At 39.5% G+C, this 15,901-nt stretch overlaps 1 protein-coding gene across 1 annotated transcript in view; it reads right to left on the minus strand.

Moving 5' to 3' along the window:
- Nucleotides 1-253: 253 nt before the first annotated feature.
- Nucleotides 254-15,901, minus strand: part of cdh13 (cadherin 13, H-cadherin (heart)) — a 241,191-nt gene continuing 225,543 nt past the window's right edge. The window contains exon 17 of the mRNA XM_054619535.1: nucleotides 254-375. Coding sequence (XP_054475510.1) covers nucleotides 254-375 — 122 coding nt within the window. The remainder of the gene's footprint in view (nucleotides 376-15,901) is intronic.

The following is a 15,901-nucleotide window of genomic DNA, read 5'->3' on the forward strand; positions in this document are numbered from 1 at the left end:
CAGTCTGTCAACCTGGCTGCCAATCCTGGCCACATGGGGCGTGAGGGTTTTGAGGGTCTCCATTACCTCACGGAGGAACTGGTCGTGCTGACCTAGGAGGGAGTCTTGGTGGGCGAGGGTTTGGCGGAGAGAGTCTGCGCCTGCTGGGTCCATGTTGGCCAGATCGTTCTGTTACGATCTATGGGAGGGACCCAAATGCAGATACACACACACTCGGAGAGAAGGAATAGTGAACAGGGTTTATTTAGTATGGTTATCCGGGAAATGGAGGTGGAGGAAGGGGAGAATTTCGGTAGGCGAGGACAGAGAGGGAGTGGATGCTGGCTGAGCTGCAGGCACGGAGGGGAACGGAGCGGCAAGCAGGTGAGTATGGTCCTATGGTACAGGGAGAACAAGGTTAGAGGGAATCACAGAACTGGCAAGAATACTCAAAAAGCACAAATACACAAAGGCCTGGAGTGCGATCTACCACTGTGGTTGAAACAACGATCTGGCGGTGAGTGAGTGGATGACCGGGGTTGATATACTGCAGAGTTGATGAGTAGATTGAAGGCAGGTGTGTGGCTTGGAGCAGGTGAGTATGCTTGGCAGTAATCAGGGAGCTGGGGAGAGTGAGAGGAGTGACACGCCCACCTCACAGACACACACAGAGATAAACAAACAAGGGAGCACAGGAGACACAAGGGCAAGGGAAAACACATGAAACACAAGGAATAACCAGAGACATGGCCATGGCCATGACGGACAGGAGTTGGATCAGGCTTTGTTTCGCCCATTAATTCGTTATCCAAAAGTTAATTTGTACATTTTGTCGATGTTTTTCTTCCATAACTGTTATATAATTTAAAGGCCCTATGGTCCACCCACACATATGTTTTCTCTTATGGTGCCTGATCAGATCTCCTCTGAGGACTGTGTGGCTGTGTACACACACTTTGCCTGACTGAAATCTCTAAGAGCTCTCGTATTGGTTCAAATTTAACCTGAGCAAAGGTGTAATTAAAGGTCATTAACTCACATTTGGCAGTTGCCACAGTAATTATAACAGTAGCAAAGGAGAAAGTCCGGTAACGTAGTCAAAAGGGGAAACAAGCAAAGGACTTTCACCCAGGAAACCACTGTTTGTGTCCTGTATGAAGTTACTAACGTAACCACGTCAAGTACTACGTCACATACATATCAAACGTACTTTTTATAACACAAACCATGATCTTTCCTCAACTTTACCAAGTAGTTTTTGTTGCATTAACATGTGTTTAAAAGTGGTCACATGTTTAAAACTGCCATTGTGCAACAGTTTCATAAGGTTAAACAGGACAGACATGTTGTTTTAGGAGTCATTGGCAAATGACCTATTGTGTTGTTTAGGTATGAGGACGTGCTGCTCTTTCTTGTTGTGTTGCTTGTCTTTGTGGTCATGTTTTGCCTGTTTAATGTTGTCTTTTGTCTCTTCTCCTCATTGTGGTCGTTTTGCATCTTTATGTATTCTCTTCTTGTGTCTCTTTGTAGTTGTTTTCTGTCTCTTGTGGATTTCCCTCTATTAGTTGTTACAGAGTCCTGTTGATGCCTTGATACTTTCTGCTGTGAAGATTGGCAGTAGCGTGCAGTATTGGAACCCATTTTATCCCATTGTTCAATAGGAAGGTAAATTGGATGTGTGAGGATCTTGGCAGCTGCCTATTGTGCCTGTAAGAAGTGCCAGCAAATGAGCAAGCCATTAGTTGTTTTTTCAACTTTAACATTACTCACAAAAACTCTCAGTTTATTATTTGCCCTTGACACAGACTGAAGAGGAAGAGAGCAGTTGGAACTCAGAGTGTGAAAAATGTTTCATTACTTACTTGTAGACTGCAATTAAAAATGGGAAAGCAACATGTAAAACTCTCTCAATGTGACCTTGATGAAGATTGTGCTGGTGCTGGCCTGTGCTGCTCTGGTTTTTAACTTTTATTCCACAGTCCGTTAAAAAGAAGAAAAGCTTAATCTTTTTCCGTGCTTTTTGCAATTTCCTTTCACCACATTGCCGAGGAATTATTATCTTTTTGTTCTCTTGTTTTTGTGTTTCTTTTCTTATTTATCTCCAATATTCCTTCAGGGAAGACAGCAAAGTGCTTGCAATGAAAGCTTCTCAGACAGAACCAAGCCAAACATGACAATAACTCTGTATAATACGATAAGTAGCTTAGCTAACCACTTTGCTGACACACAACCTCTAAACTGGTCTCCCAAATCCTCAGCTTCAACTTCAGGGCTTCTTGTGTCAAATCAAATTCAGGCATTAACAGGCAGAGGTTTGATATTAAAGCCCCTAGGTGATGCAAGATTGGGCTTGAAAAATGATTGCAATTAGAGTGTGCACAGTATATTTTCCAATTGGTAGTCAGTGTTTGTCTTGTAATTCACTACATTGCATAATTTAATACATTGAGGCAGTCTTCAATATTGGACTAAGTGGTCTTTGACTTTACCTTGTATCCACTTCAGTGCATTAGCCTGAAGACAAGGGTCTTTGTTTGTATGGGTTTGCTTCTACAGGGTAAAGTGAGAGTCTGGTTACGTTTATAGAATGTGATAATACTACAAGGTGGTTTTTAAACAGGTTATTAAACACATCATAGCACACAGCTAAAAGTTACTTGCTACAAGGTAAGGAACAAGTGCTGGAGCAAGCACAATAACAAGGATTAACATTTTTGGCAGATTACTCTGTTTTTTTAAAGCAGTGCCTGCTGCACAATGTAATGGTGTCATTGAAATGAAGGAAGGTCCTGTGCTTTTTGGAGTAATGCTATTGTTGGTCTCAAAGGCCCATTAGAAAGATTTTTTGCATGAATGCAAGAGTGTGTTTGTATGTGTGAGATCAAGCCAGAGGACTGGGAGTGACATGACAAGAATGCACATGTATTCAATATTTTTAAATGTTCAGTATAATCACGTTTGATTACTTATTTGATTAGACCCCATAATCTAAAATTACACAGATAAGAATAGAGTTACACAAAAGAGGAGCTATGGTTTGAGAAAGAGAGGATGGCATAGAGGGAGTTAAAGCCACACAAATCAATATTTCTGTATTAACAATGGATAACATGACTGTGTTTGATGTGAAAGGGCTCAGCTGCAATGACAAACCAAGAGTTTCTTTCATCTCTGTGGACCATCTCTCAGCTAATTGTTTTATTTTCATAACCTGCAACTCTATGATTGCCTCAGTAACGCCACTTAGTTCAGCATTGTTCCCATGCTGCAGCAAGCATCTGTTTTCAGCAAAAAGTGGTTACTAACCTTCTGTGCACTACCTGGCCAGCACCAACTGATAGAGTTGGTAACTAGATGCTGAACATAGTAGAGCAATTAGTAGTTGAAGAGCCACATATTTCCCTCAGGAGAAGCAAAAATGGACTTAAATGAGAGTGAATATTGGACTTCAGATTTATGAGGTACCCAGATATAAAACTTGCTCTGTCTGCTGGATGATAATGGAATGTATTTGGCTGACTGTTTGCTAAAATTTGCTATAATAACATTTTACGCTAAATATCAATATCATACTTACAGCTTATTCAGCTGAGTCCCAGGGGCCAAAAATAAGTAAATAAATAATAGATTCATGCATCTTTAAAGTGTTGTGCAGGTGAGAGCACGAGGCAACAAGGGAAGGACCCAAACACAGACAAGCAAAGCAGACAAGGACAGTTCAATGATTTGTGACCAAAGTGAAGGTGTATTATATAAAGCCTAACAGGCAGCTGCTTGTTGGGAAGCAACCACACACAACTACATGGCAACTTTGACTATCTGGCAGAGAATGAGTGAAAATGGGACGGTTAAATACTGCAGGGCTGACAGGGAAAGTGGAAACAGGTGAGCAGGTTAATGAGGGAGTCAGGTGACTGGGGCAGGTGGAAACATCTGAGGATATTTGGTGGACAGGTAGAGAATGACAGTGAACGGGTTTGGGGACGTAGGAATATCACTGGAGGAGATACATACAAGAAAAGTAAAATAAATAAATACTTATCAACTTGCAAGTTTTATTTTCTGCAGAGAAACTCCCACGCCCAAGTGTTTTTATGATACACTGAGTGCTTAACATTTCACTGGCAATACTACATATACAATTGGTTGACTTGAGCACAATTTGAAGGCAGGACATTAAATGTAACATTTATGGTGGTATTATCAGGGCTTGAGTTCCCAGGCATTGTTGAATCCCGCTGTGTAGGATCCATGTTCACAAACCACACTCCGCAAGCTCTCTCTGTTATAACTTATTTAGTGTGTCAATACATGATCACACAGAGCAGGCGTCGTCATTGACATATTTTTTATGTGTCTGCTGTCAGACAACTGCACTCACATGAAATAATGAATTGAGAGTTCCAGTTAAGAAGCAGCAGGGAGCACGGCCTTGGTTACTCTGTAACATTTAGCATAGTAATAGTAATAGTAAACCACTATTTCATACCGAGTGGTTTACTGTTTCGTGAAGGAAGGAACAAACAGATTTGCACAATGTGAACCCATAAAATTTGATCATTTTCAGTTGTTTTGACCAGAAAGTCGTGAAGGAAGACGAAATTTGATCATTTTCAGTTGTTTTGACCGCGAGTGCATTTGGGAAAAGAAAACATTTTCTATTCAAATTGAGGTTGCACACTGCCTTTGAAGCCTTTTAAGACTTTGAATAGTATATTGTATTTTCATTTTTTAAAAATGCATCTTAAATATCAAGCTAGAGACATTCAATCAACCCCATCGACCAAGTAAGTGGACACAGCAAAGTATGTTCCAATGCACCCTGCTAAGATAACTTATTACTGCTGGTTTGGAGCCTTCTTGGTAATGGTAATGGTAATGGTACTGTGAGTTTTATCTGCACAAGCGAACAAACATGGCCTCAGGTTCACTCCGGGCTTAGATAGCCTGCTTATTTTCCAATTCTGAAAAAACCAAAGTGATTGGGGAAGTAGAGAGGACAGACTTCTTTTAATGGCTTTGCCTCCACAGTTAACAAAGTAAAAGAGTAAAGCATAGACAGCAACAGTTATCAGTGACACTGCTGGCCACTGTAAGACTAACATACAGATTTCCTCTTGGCTCAATAAAGAACTCAGCTATTTGAGTTATCTTTGTTTCACAGGAGGTCATGATGAGCAAATGAAACCTCTTCTCTCACTTAATTTCTGCCACAGCTGATAATATATGAGTGCCATGCAAGGATTTTATTTAGTCATTTCCTACCATAGTGATTTGACAGCTAATAAGAGAGGGAATTCATCCCTGGGTGCTGTTAATCGCCAAGCAAATTCCCCTAATTGTAATGCAAATTGACTCTATTTGTACAACATTACTGTAAATCCTCAGTAAACTGCACTAATTCTGTTAGATGATCTACACACTTACACCCACAGAGCATTGCAGAGAAGTGTTACCTAAATGTAAAATTAAAAAGTCCCACAATCACATGAGAAATACAGATACACTCACACACACACACACACACACACACACACACACACACACACACACACACACACACACACACACACACACACACACACACACACACACACAATGGAGACCTCATTGACAGCTTCGCTTGTCATTTCGCTCACGGAAACTGAAAGTGCACTTTATTGGGCCGCACTGTCAGGACTACGGTGTATTTAAAACACAACTCAACGAAAGTGTTTTACCTTCACTCTCACAGGCTTTTATTTTCTAAAATGAATATGGGGAAGCTGCTAGGACGAAGATTGTGGGGCGGCTGTGGCGTAGTGGAGAGCAAGGTAGTTCTCCAATCAGAGGGTCGGTGGTTCGATACCCGGCTTCGGCAGTCGATGTGTCCTTGAGCAAGACACTTAACCCCAAGTTGCTCCCGAAGGCTTGCCATCGGTGTGGACTGGATGTTGCATGAATGTTAGTTAGAGTCTGATGGTGGCACCTTGCATGGTAGCCTGTCATCAGTGTGTGAATGGGTGAATGATATGTAATATACTACTGACTGTAAGTCGCTTTGGATAAAAGCGTCTGCTAAATGACTGTAATGTAATGTAATGTAATAATAATATATGATTGTTCCATTTGTGAATCTATGAAAAGGCGAAGCGGACAAAAAAACAACAACCCCATGTTAACGTAAGAGCAGAGGGATGGCACCTGCAGAGAGAACAAAATGCCAAACAGTCAGCCATAGAGAGTGGTGACATTTTTTTACTCATGTGGCACAGAAATCTAGTTTCCTTGTTATTACTGTTGACTTATTCCTGTAACATCAGTACTCATCAAAGCCCATAGTACATAAATTTGCCCTTAATGTGTTCCTGTGGCCACCCGAACACCCATTGAGTTTCATCATTGTGAATCTATCCTGGGAGTGAATGTGCTGAGTCTGTTCGCTGCTCCTTATAGTTATCACGGGGGAAATTACAGGCATCCGACCGCAAGGAGACACAATGAGCCAACGGTGAAAACAAATTGGTACTCTGGGGAGCTCTAATGCCTCCTTTTTGCCACCTGGTGTGGTGGGGACAACATGAAAAAAAATACTTAAGCTGGTGCGATGGAGGTTGGTCCTGCAGAGGACTCTGTGTGTTTGTGTGTGTATGTTTTGAAAGTGTAAACAATAAGAATAATATTCACTATGCATGTTAAGCAGCTCAGCATGGTGTCTCCACACACATTTTTTTCTGATATTGCGTGGTTAAAAACAATGCAAAGGTCAGGCTGATTTGCATCAAACAAATAGAGATCTTCATGTTACCGCTGTGTGCAAAAGTAAAGCATCATTGTTATATTCCCTGTTGATTTCATGGGTTGTTCTGTACTTTAATTCATTATCACATGGGACCAGCAAATGGAATTACACGCTGTATGGTGCGTTAAAGCCCACAGACATCCCAAACAACCACCTATTTTCCATTATTTTGTTTGTATAGCAAAGCCTCTGACTGTTTCTTTTAAATCTGCAAAAAAGACCTACAGTATTTCATCTCAGGGCACAGTACAATACTGATATGACTTATACTTAAATTAACATGTGATTTTAAAAGACCACAGGCCCTGAAATGGGTCCCAGTGGAACTGGCATAAAAGCTAGTGACATGTTGCCAATTCTTACCAAGTCCCAACAATGATATACCCTATGAGGCTACACATTGTTAGCCTCGAGGTAAACTATCTGAATAACTCTAAGCCCCGACAAAACAAACAGAAGCAAAATTAACTGAAGCTGTTTCATATAAATATGGTACCTGAGAAGCACACAAAATCTAGACACTCACTCTCTGTGGCCTTATTTTAATCTTTATCACAGCTTGGTTAGTGCAAATCAGTTGAACACTATATCTTCCTATACAAAGTTTTGAAAAGGTATGGTGCTTGTGGATGAATCAAATTTTTATCCACAGGGATTTCGTCCTTTGATTCAGCCAGTAATATTTGACGGGATATCACACGAAGGCAGATGCTGTGTCGTAACCGTCACACACTGACATCCAGAACCTCCATCTATCTTTTATTGCCTCATTTGCATATCAAGGCCTCCTGCTTAACACCTTTCTGTGCATAAGACAACACCGAAAATGAGAGAACAGTGTGTTAGCGACCTTGAAATGCATGAATGACAAACTGAGAGGAGGAGAAAAATGTTCAATTGAGACTTAATATGGTGTTTTGTGTACTTGTGTTGACTCGGCAACATGGATATTTGACTTGGATAGAGAATTAAAACCTCCAGACCTTCAAAAGAGGTTGAAGGAATAGTTCAACACTGAGAAAAATGCTTATTTGCTATCTCTTAGATAGGACGATTGATACCACTTATATGAGTGTGCTCTAACTAGAGCTATAGAGCTAGAGCTTGGAGGCAGTTAGCTTAGTTTAGCAACACTACTGTAATAAGTGGGAAACAGCAAGCACTGAAATTGTCACAGCACATCATTGCTCATAAAACCATTTTTCACATTTCTGTTTGTGTAATGTATAAACACACAGATGTAAGATCATAATTTCATTAAACCTTAGACTTTAGACAGTGACGGGCTCCTGGGTTTTTCCTGCTAACAGACTTTATGCTAAGCTAAGCTTAGTCTGGCTCTAGCTGTTTATTTAACTAACAAATGTGAGAATGGTACCAAACTTTTAATTTAATTTATAGAATAAAGAATATGCGTTTATTTCCAAAACTCCCAAACAAATATTATCATTGATTGTCAGATACCTTTAAAACCTAAACACAAGTACATCCTGCCGACTAAATGGCCGACTGAAATATTCTTTGCTAGATATTGTATAATGTGAGACAGCTGCTTTAATATGATCTTTTATATCTCCATTTCCACTGTGTGCCACCAAAAATGTACTCTTGCAGTGTGTGCAGACCGAAGCAATTTCGTTGCCAGGTACTTTACAAAAGAAAGGAGGAAGTCTCCTGGAGCTCTTGAGAAAAGACCGACTTTCTCTTCGGTATGACAGCTAACCATTAACATACTGACTGTTCTGTCAGAAAGAGCATCAAGCCTTTATAATAGCCTTGACAACTACACATTGATTAACACATGTACACATCAGTGTTGAATTCAGATACGTGGTGCATTGTTAATGCTTTTATATTGTGTTAGGTAATAATGAGTGGGACAGAACATGATAAATGTAACATATGTAAGTGCTGAAAGCAAGTATAATATTGTTGTTACTATTTTAAACTTGATCAAAATCAAGATAATTAAGTAGTGACTTTTGAAAACCAGGACATTTTAGTGTTTTACAGACAACCAGCTTGAATCCAGGACAATCTTAGACATAAATCGACAGGTCAGCTTAGTCCATTTATTCCCTTAAGGCAGTAAGAGAGGGCTTTGGAAATGTTACGCCTAAATAAAAACACCTAAGCTTTAGCAGATGCACTATGTATGCTGTCAAATTGTTAATCTGAGAGTATTTCAATTTTAAGATTTTGTCTCCATCATAGCTCTCTTATGTACCACACTTAATCTCACAAAAAAATGTATTCCAAACAAGAATATCAAGAGCAATACAAGACTCTCCTGCAGCAATTCGTCCTTGTCTGATCATTTTTGCTGGAGGGTTGACTTTACATCCACAATACTCCTAATCTGTTTTAAATGGTTTGCTTCATTTCACAAAAGATACTGGTATGTTATTTTGCAAAGGTTTCGCAATAGAAGACAGTTAATCAATATAATCATCACAAATGCATTCCTCAAGAGGATCCATGGTCATTGATTGTTAACCAGTTGCCAAGCAAATTTCAGTATCAGTTGATAAATAACCCTGGTGTCTGTTCGAGACGTGATGAAATGAAATAGCAGAGTGGGACAATGTGTCTACATTACGCTCTGTAGAAGGAAAGACCTTGGGAACAAAAAAAAACTGCTTCTTATTGCAGACTCTTAATCAAAACGCATTACAGATACAAGCTGGAGGAATGTACTCTCATCTCAGTGCGGATCAAGGTCGATGTTGGCTCTTCCTCTCTTTTTGCCTCTTTCATCTGGAGCATGTAGTACAGCTTGACATGAATATCCACGCCCTTGAGAAGGGCATCCCTGCTGTGTCAAGGTGGGTAATACAGTTGGGACTATATTAAAAGAACATATTTGGCACATATACTTACAAGACTGACTAGAGTTAGAGTTTATTTTATTTTGCACAAGTAGGGGTGGTGACAAAAATAGCGATTGGCATCACACAATGAGCACAAAAAAACACGGCTGAGGCTGAGGGACCAAATCAGGGGATTTAAAAAGTTATCACAATTCATCTTTAGGGAACCATGAATGCCTCTAGGCCGACCGAATCTTATTGTAATCCATCACCATCGAGACATTTCAGTCAAAACACCTTATGGTAGTGCCAGAGCAAAAATTTGGGTACCAGCAAAGTCAGTAGGATTTATCGTTTAGGAACAATGAATGTCAAGGGTTTTCTACCAATGAATCCAATAACTTTGGAGACAATGACAAGTATAGGCTTCAACTTTTGTTGTCTGTAAAATAATTAATGGTAATCCATACAATAATTGAGATATTTGGGCAGTGGTAGTGGACCGACTGACTGACATCACAATTCCTAGAGATGCTGCTAGCATGACTAAAAAGCATCAAAGCCATTATAAGAAAAAGTATTTTAGAGTTGCATAGGTGCAGCTATAATGTACCAACAATCTCCCATGGAAATCAATCATAAACTATCTATCTCAAAATCTTCTGTTCTGAAATACAAAGATACTGAAACATTACCTGTTATTTATCTTTCAAGTTGTTTCTCCATGTACAATTTATAAGTATGCTCTGGATGGCTATGAGAGATGCTTTGTCATCCCAACCAGTGATGACGGTTTAAGTGCAAGGTTTTCAACTTGTGTATATTAATCTGTAGTAGTAAAATAGTTGGATGCAAGGAAAAACTACAGGCTGCTATTTAAGCTTGGATCTCTCTGCGTAATTAGTAAATGGACTTGAGTTTATATAGCTGCCATACAAGGTGCCACCTGACCAAACTAATGCAATTCACTCACACACACCGATGGCTCAGCCCTCAGGAGCAATATGGGGTTTAGTATCTTGCCCAAGGACAGTTGCGGAAGACATGGATCAAACCACAGATCTTCTTAATAGAGGACGACCAGCTTTACCTCTGAGTATACTGTACAGCCGAAGACATGGAGCGAGGAGAGGCCAAGGCTGCAGCAAGGCAGTGTGGCCTTTAGGGAACCTGAGCTGCCAGAGGAAAAACATACTGTTTGTTGTAAGAGAAGCGCAAGTCATGTGGATAAGAGCAAAGCCTGTACTGTAGTGTGTGTGCATAGGGAGTATGTGGTGGAGTGAGAGAGAGAGAATAACAGTGAATTTAGAGGCGACGTTGTACTGAAGCTTGAGCGTAATGCATCCATGTGCATGTAGGCCCTGCTGGCACGACTCAGTAAGCCGAAAAAATAAACTAAATCTTGATCAACATAGCACACACAGGATTGTTTTGCTTCAATTGACTACATTTACCATCAACACTGAAGGGACATATACATAAAAGGTGCGGAATTTTGCCTTTAGAAGAATGAGGGTGACATGACCAGTGGATTGAGGTAGGTGAGGCTACATAATTAGAGTGATGAGCGAGGGAAAATAACAGTTGATGGATGAAGGAGAGAATAAAGAGACCCTTTAGGCCTGGTTGAATATATTGCTACTGTAATTGCCACCAATATCTGCCAATGGCCCATTCAACATTCGTCACGAGTTAAGGGCGTTACTTAACCTTGCTAAGCCTAAGTGGGAAGAGAGTGAAAATGATAATTGAGTGGTCATTACAGATGAGGATCTTGTGTTAATAGGTGCTAAATGATCATCTAGGAGGGAATAAATGAGTCTGAATGGCTGAGTGAGAGAGGGTGGATGAAGGATATTAGTATCATTATTATTAGATACTATGGTTGCTTTTGGCATTGCCAGAATTAAAGTCAAACAAAGCTTCGAGGAGGAAATCCTCCACGCTAGCAAAGCTATAAAGCGGGACTTCTACGTAGTTAGTGAAATTAAAATGCTCAACCAATGGATGGTTTTGTTTTGAAGCCACAAAGAGGCGGACAAAATGTCCCCTTAGCTTTACTCAAGCCATATGAAAACTCATAAAGTTTGTTTTAAACATGGTAGCCACTTTGTTAACATAAAAGTTTCGTCCTTCCTTTCAGTACTCACCTTGTCCTACTTTGTCATTTCTTGCAACTAAGAGAATATTTCTCTTAGCTGCTTTTTACCCACCAGTGTCTGATATGAAACACAAGAATTAAACACAAATCATGAATCAGTTAAGCCCCAACAGATGTGCATATAGAAATATGTGCCAATGCATCACACAATATTCTACATGGGAGGTGGGTGTTAAAAGATTGTACGAAACTGAGAAACTGTTGTGAAATTGTGTTATGTTAATTGCACCCATAATTTCCTCATGCCAGTCCGGTACAGGTTAATAAGCAAATACTTCTGAGTGCTTACACATGTGTAAGTGCAAATATAGCCGCATGCATCTGTCTATTTCAATCTCAGCAATACTACACTGAGAAAGAAAACTGTTTTTTAGGAGTATGTCTGTTGAGTCAACTGTAATTTGCTGTCAACAGAAGGTTCCATTTGATCCAAAAGGTTTTCTTTTAAAACCTCTATCCTCAAAATCAATACAGTATAGTGCATATGATAGGTTCTCTTAAGTAGAGTAAGCATGCGTGTTGACGTCTATACATGTCAAAGGCAGAGATCACACATTACAGAATAATTGAAGGCAATAACTGAATTCCAGCAGCTATAAACTAATCTCAGTTGTGAAGTAATGCAAAAGTAAAACAGGAAGACAGAGAGATGTAAAGGCTCACTGCTAGTTAAAATAGTTTTCAAAAGTGTGAGGAATTTTTGATTAAAGCTGACAGCTACCTGTATTGGAAGCTGTTATCAGAATGCAATCCAGACATCACTTACGGTGTTGCATCTTTGTTTTATTCTATTAAACATTTGTGTAAAATTGTAATATCTAGCATAAGAATTCTTGAGATATGGTGAAAAATTTGTTTTATGAGGTCACATTGACCTTTGACCAGCAAGTTCTAATCAGTTCATCCTTGAGTGCAAGTGGAACGTTTGTGCCATTTGCTCAAAGTGTTTGTTGAGATAACGCTTTCACGAGAAAGATAATAATGAAACATAATGAAAAAAGTTAAAGTCATGAATAAATGGACTTTTTTTTTTTTACATCAAACTGAAATTGGGTTTTTATTTTGGCTCTAAAGAACCAGAACCTGAAATAAAATACCCATTATTATATATGCAGAATATCCTGTTGTCAGCATGCACCAGTGGACAAACACTTTTTTAACCTGTCTGGGTGGGAATCAATTTGTTGCCTTTATGTTCAGCAACTGTTGACAAAAGAAAAGAAAAAAGCATTAAAAAGCTGTTTTATTCTCTTTTGTGTTCACTTGGTTGCTTATTAACTTGCCTTATTCATCATCTCTCCTTGAAGAAAGAAATCAGAGAGTATGAGAGGCTGAAGCCTTTCTGTACTATCGGCTTAAATGAATCATTGGGTGAGTCACAATCATTCACAGACAATAAATGTTTTACACTGACAACACCCTTTAATGCTATAGATTGGTCACCTTTCTCTGTGGAGCAGAGCACTGCTATTAAAAAAACGTACTTGCATTTACCAACTTTTTAAGGTTGTTAAATTTGTTGCTTACTTTTGCATTCACAACGTTTTAGCACATGAAAGCACAACTTCAATTGTTCCAGTATTGTGGGGCTATTTCCACTTTGACTAGCTAGACTTCACTCTTGTATACGGGGCTGTACATAATAAACTGAATTTCCACAGCTCACATTAATGTGTTGAAACAGACTGGCATAATCTTTTACGTGTGAAGGACCCCATGTGGGCCTTAAAAGTTTTTGCCAGGCTAAGCTAGACCTTTGGGGCTCTTCAGAGCTGGCATTTATTCCCTGCATGATTGCTTAATGGTGCACAACCTGCTACCTGTAACCACTGGTGTAGCTGCTTCTTCTCAGAAGGGAGACAGGGAAAGGGTCAACTTTTCTACAATACTTTTAGGGGATCAAAAAGAAAGATCAGTGTCATTGCCCTGGTTGTGTTACCTAGAGAAATAGAGAACCTTTCCTGAGTCAACTTATGGCTGCGCTTTATGTTGAGAACTTCTTCTATGAGTGTGTTTCCATCCACCTGTTCTCATGCGCATTTTCAATTTGGTTTAAAAAAAACAAAAAAACATTGGAAATGCCGGCAAAGTGAAAAAAGTGAAACTACTGCAAAAACATTTATACGCTTGGCTTAGGTGGAAAACTTGGTGCGGCCATAGAAACAAAGCAGGTCAAAGTGCAAAGTAACTCAGCAAATGATTTATGACATAACGCATGTAACCTAAACGTCCACAGAACCTGCTGCTCAAAATGATGGCATACAAACATCATGTCTTTGTGGAGCAACGCGGAGACTGTAACGTTTGTTAAATCAAAATCCAACTGTATAGCGAAGAATCCATGTCTGTCCGTCTGCTTGTCTGTCTGTCTGTCTGTCTGTCTGTGTCTAAAAATGGTCAACTGAGTTGTTCTGGTGGCCTAGTAGTCAAGATGCAAAGTGTGATAATTTTATTTTGCATTTTTACATAAGAGCATAATATATGATGTGATCTAAAAGTGCTAAAAACTTTAATTTTACATCGAGGGGGACCTTTGATGCATAAAATGTCCCTAAAATCACTTTGATGAAAGTCTGTCCACCATGATGGTAGACGGGCTCCTTATCTTTTGTAGCCTTTTGTGATGTGGCTCAGACAGGTACACTCCCTCACAGGCACGGCTGCTGTGATTCAAACCTGTATCCACTAGCTATGCTGTTATTTATGAGAATCTAAAAAGTGCCCCTCAAGGCCATCAACTCATTCTTCATGTCTAACATCAATTTATTTTGGCTTCTTTGTTACGGATGGTATCCCATAAGTCCACGGACCCAGGCTAAGTCCCTTAACCTCGATACCCTGCCACTCCATGGTCACTGAAGATTAATGGATTCAGAGGTGAATTTTGACTGCCCACTTTGAACCAACAAAGGCTGACAGTACTTTCAAATTAATTTCAAGTGCAGTATAAACAAAATCAAGGGTTGTAAGGCTGTTGCTGCTGCATCCCAAATGTTTTGGAAAATCAAGCCCTAGTATCACAGCCTTCAGCTCATTTGTGCATTTATTTTCTCTCAAACTCCTGTGTCACTCAAACTGTCACCCCTCATCATTACAGCTTGTTCAAAAATGCTGCCAAAAAGGTTCAATATCTAGCTACCCTCATCATATCTGCCCAATTTTAGTGTCTCGCCACTGGTTTTACAGAGACTAAAAGTGCCTTTTAGAATCAGGGCTGAGGTTTTATTGATTACTTTAAAAACACACATAAACATGGTTTACGTGACTGACCTTTTAAATCTGTGAGCCATTAGTGAACCGTGAGTTTTGCTTGGGCAGAAAATCTTTTCCACTCATGAATGCTCCACTATATGTTCACCTGCTAGTTGCTAACTTTTTCTGGCAGGCATCATCCAGTGGGTTTTTAGAGCTTTTTACCTGACAACATCTTCTGTGTTTGTTGCTGAGGAGAACTTTGAGAGGCAATCAAAACAGTTAAGTTGCAGGATGTAAAACAACAAACTCAAAGACACCAAATGCTCTGTAGAGTCTGTGGGTCTGTGCACATTACACATGGTCATTTTCTCCATTTGCAATTATAAAAATGATGATTAGAGTGAAAATCCAACACAGGTGGCATTGTTTAATTGCTAAATAATCATAAGCAATTCAGTACAGGAGTGTTACAACCAATAAAGTTACATATACGTTACATCTAATCATTAGCTGATCACTCAAACAAATCAATTTGTTGACCAGGCTCCAGATGTTTTTGTAATTTGTAATAGAGGTTAAAAGACTGCGTAAAAAATTGTTTGAGAGTAGGAAAATACATTGAACTCCTCAGAGACCTGTCTGACCGCAAGATAAAACAATGAAAATATTCTTAACATAGCATACACTTAAACTGATATTGATTGAAGTTGAGCCTTACTTTTAGGTGGCTAATAGCCACAGCAGTACATTGCTTTGTTTCTTCACACTGGAGCCATGCTGACCACCATCTAATGTAGGTAACACACTGACTTTGTAGAAGTACCTCTTACAGTTCCACTTCAAAACACCCTAACTATCCCTTTGGGAATGTACAATTTGCCTACCAGCACCTCTAAATCTCATTGATTTAACACTTTATATCTCCTTTTTTGTATCCGCACAAAAAATGTAGAGTTTAATAGGGGTTATGTGCCG

Source organism: Anoplopoma fimbria, chromosome 19 (assembly GCF_027596085.1).
Source record: "Anoplopoma fimbria isolate UVic2021 breed Golden Eagle Sablefish chromosome 19, Afim_UVic_2022, whole genome shotgun sequence".
Lineage (NCBI taxonomy): Eukaryota > Metazoa > Chordata > Actinopteri > Perciformes > Anoplopomatidae > Anoplopoma > Anoplopoma fimbria.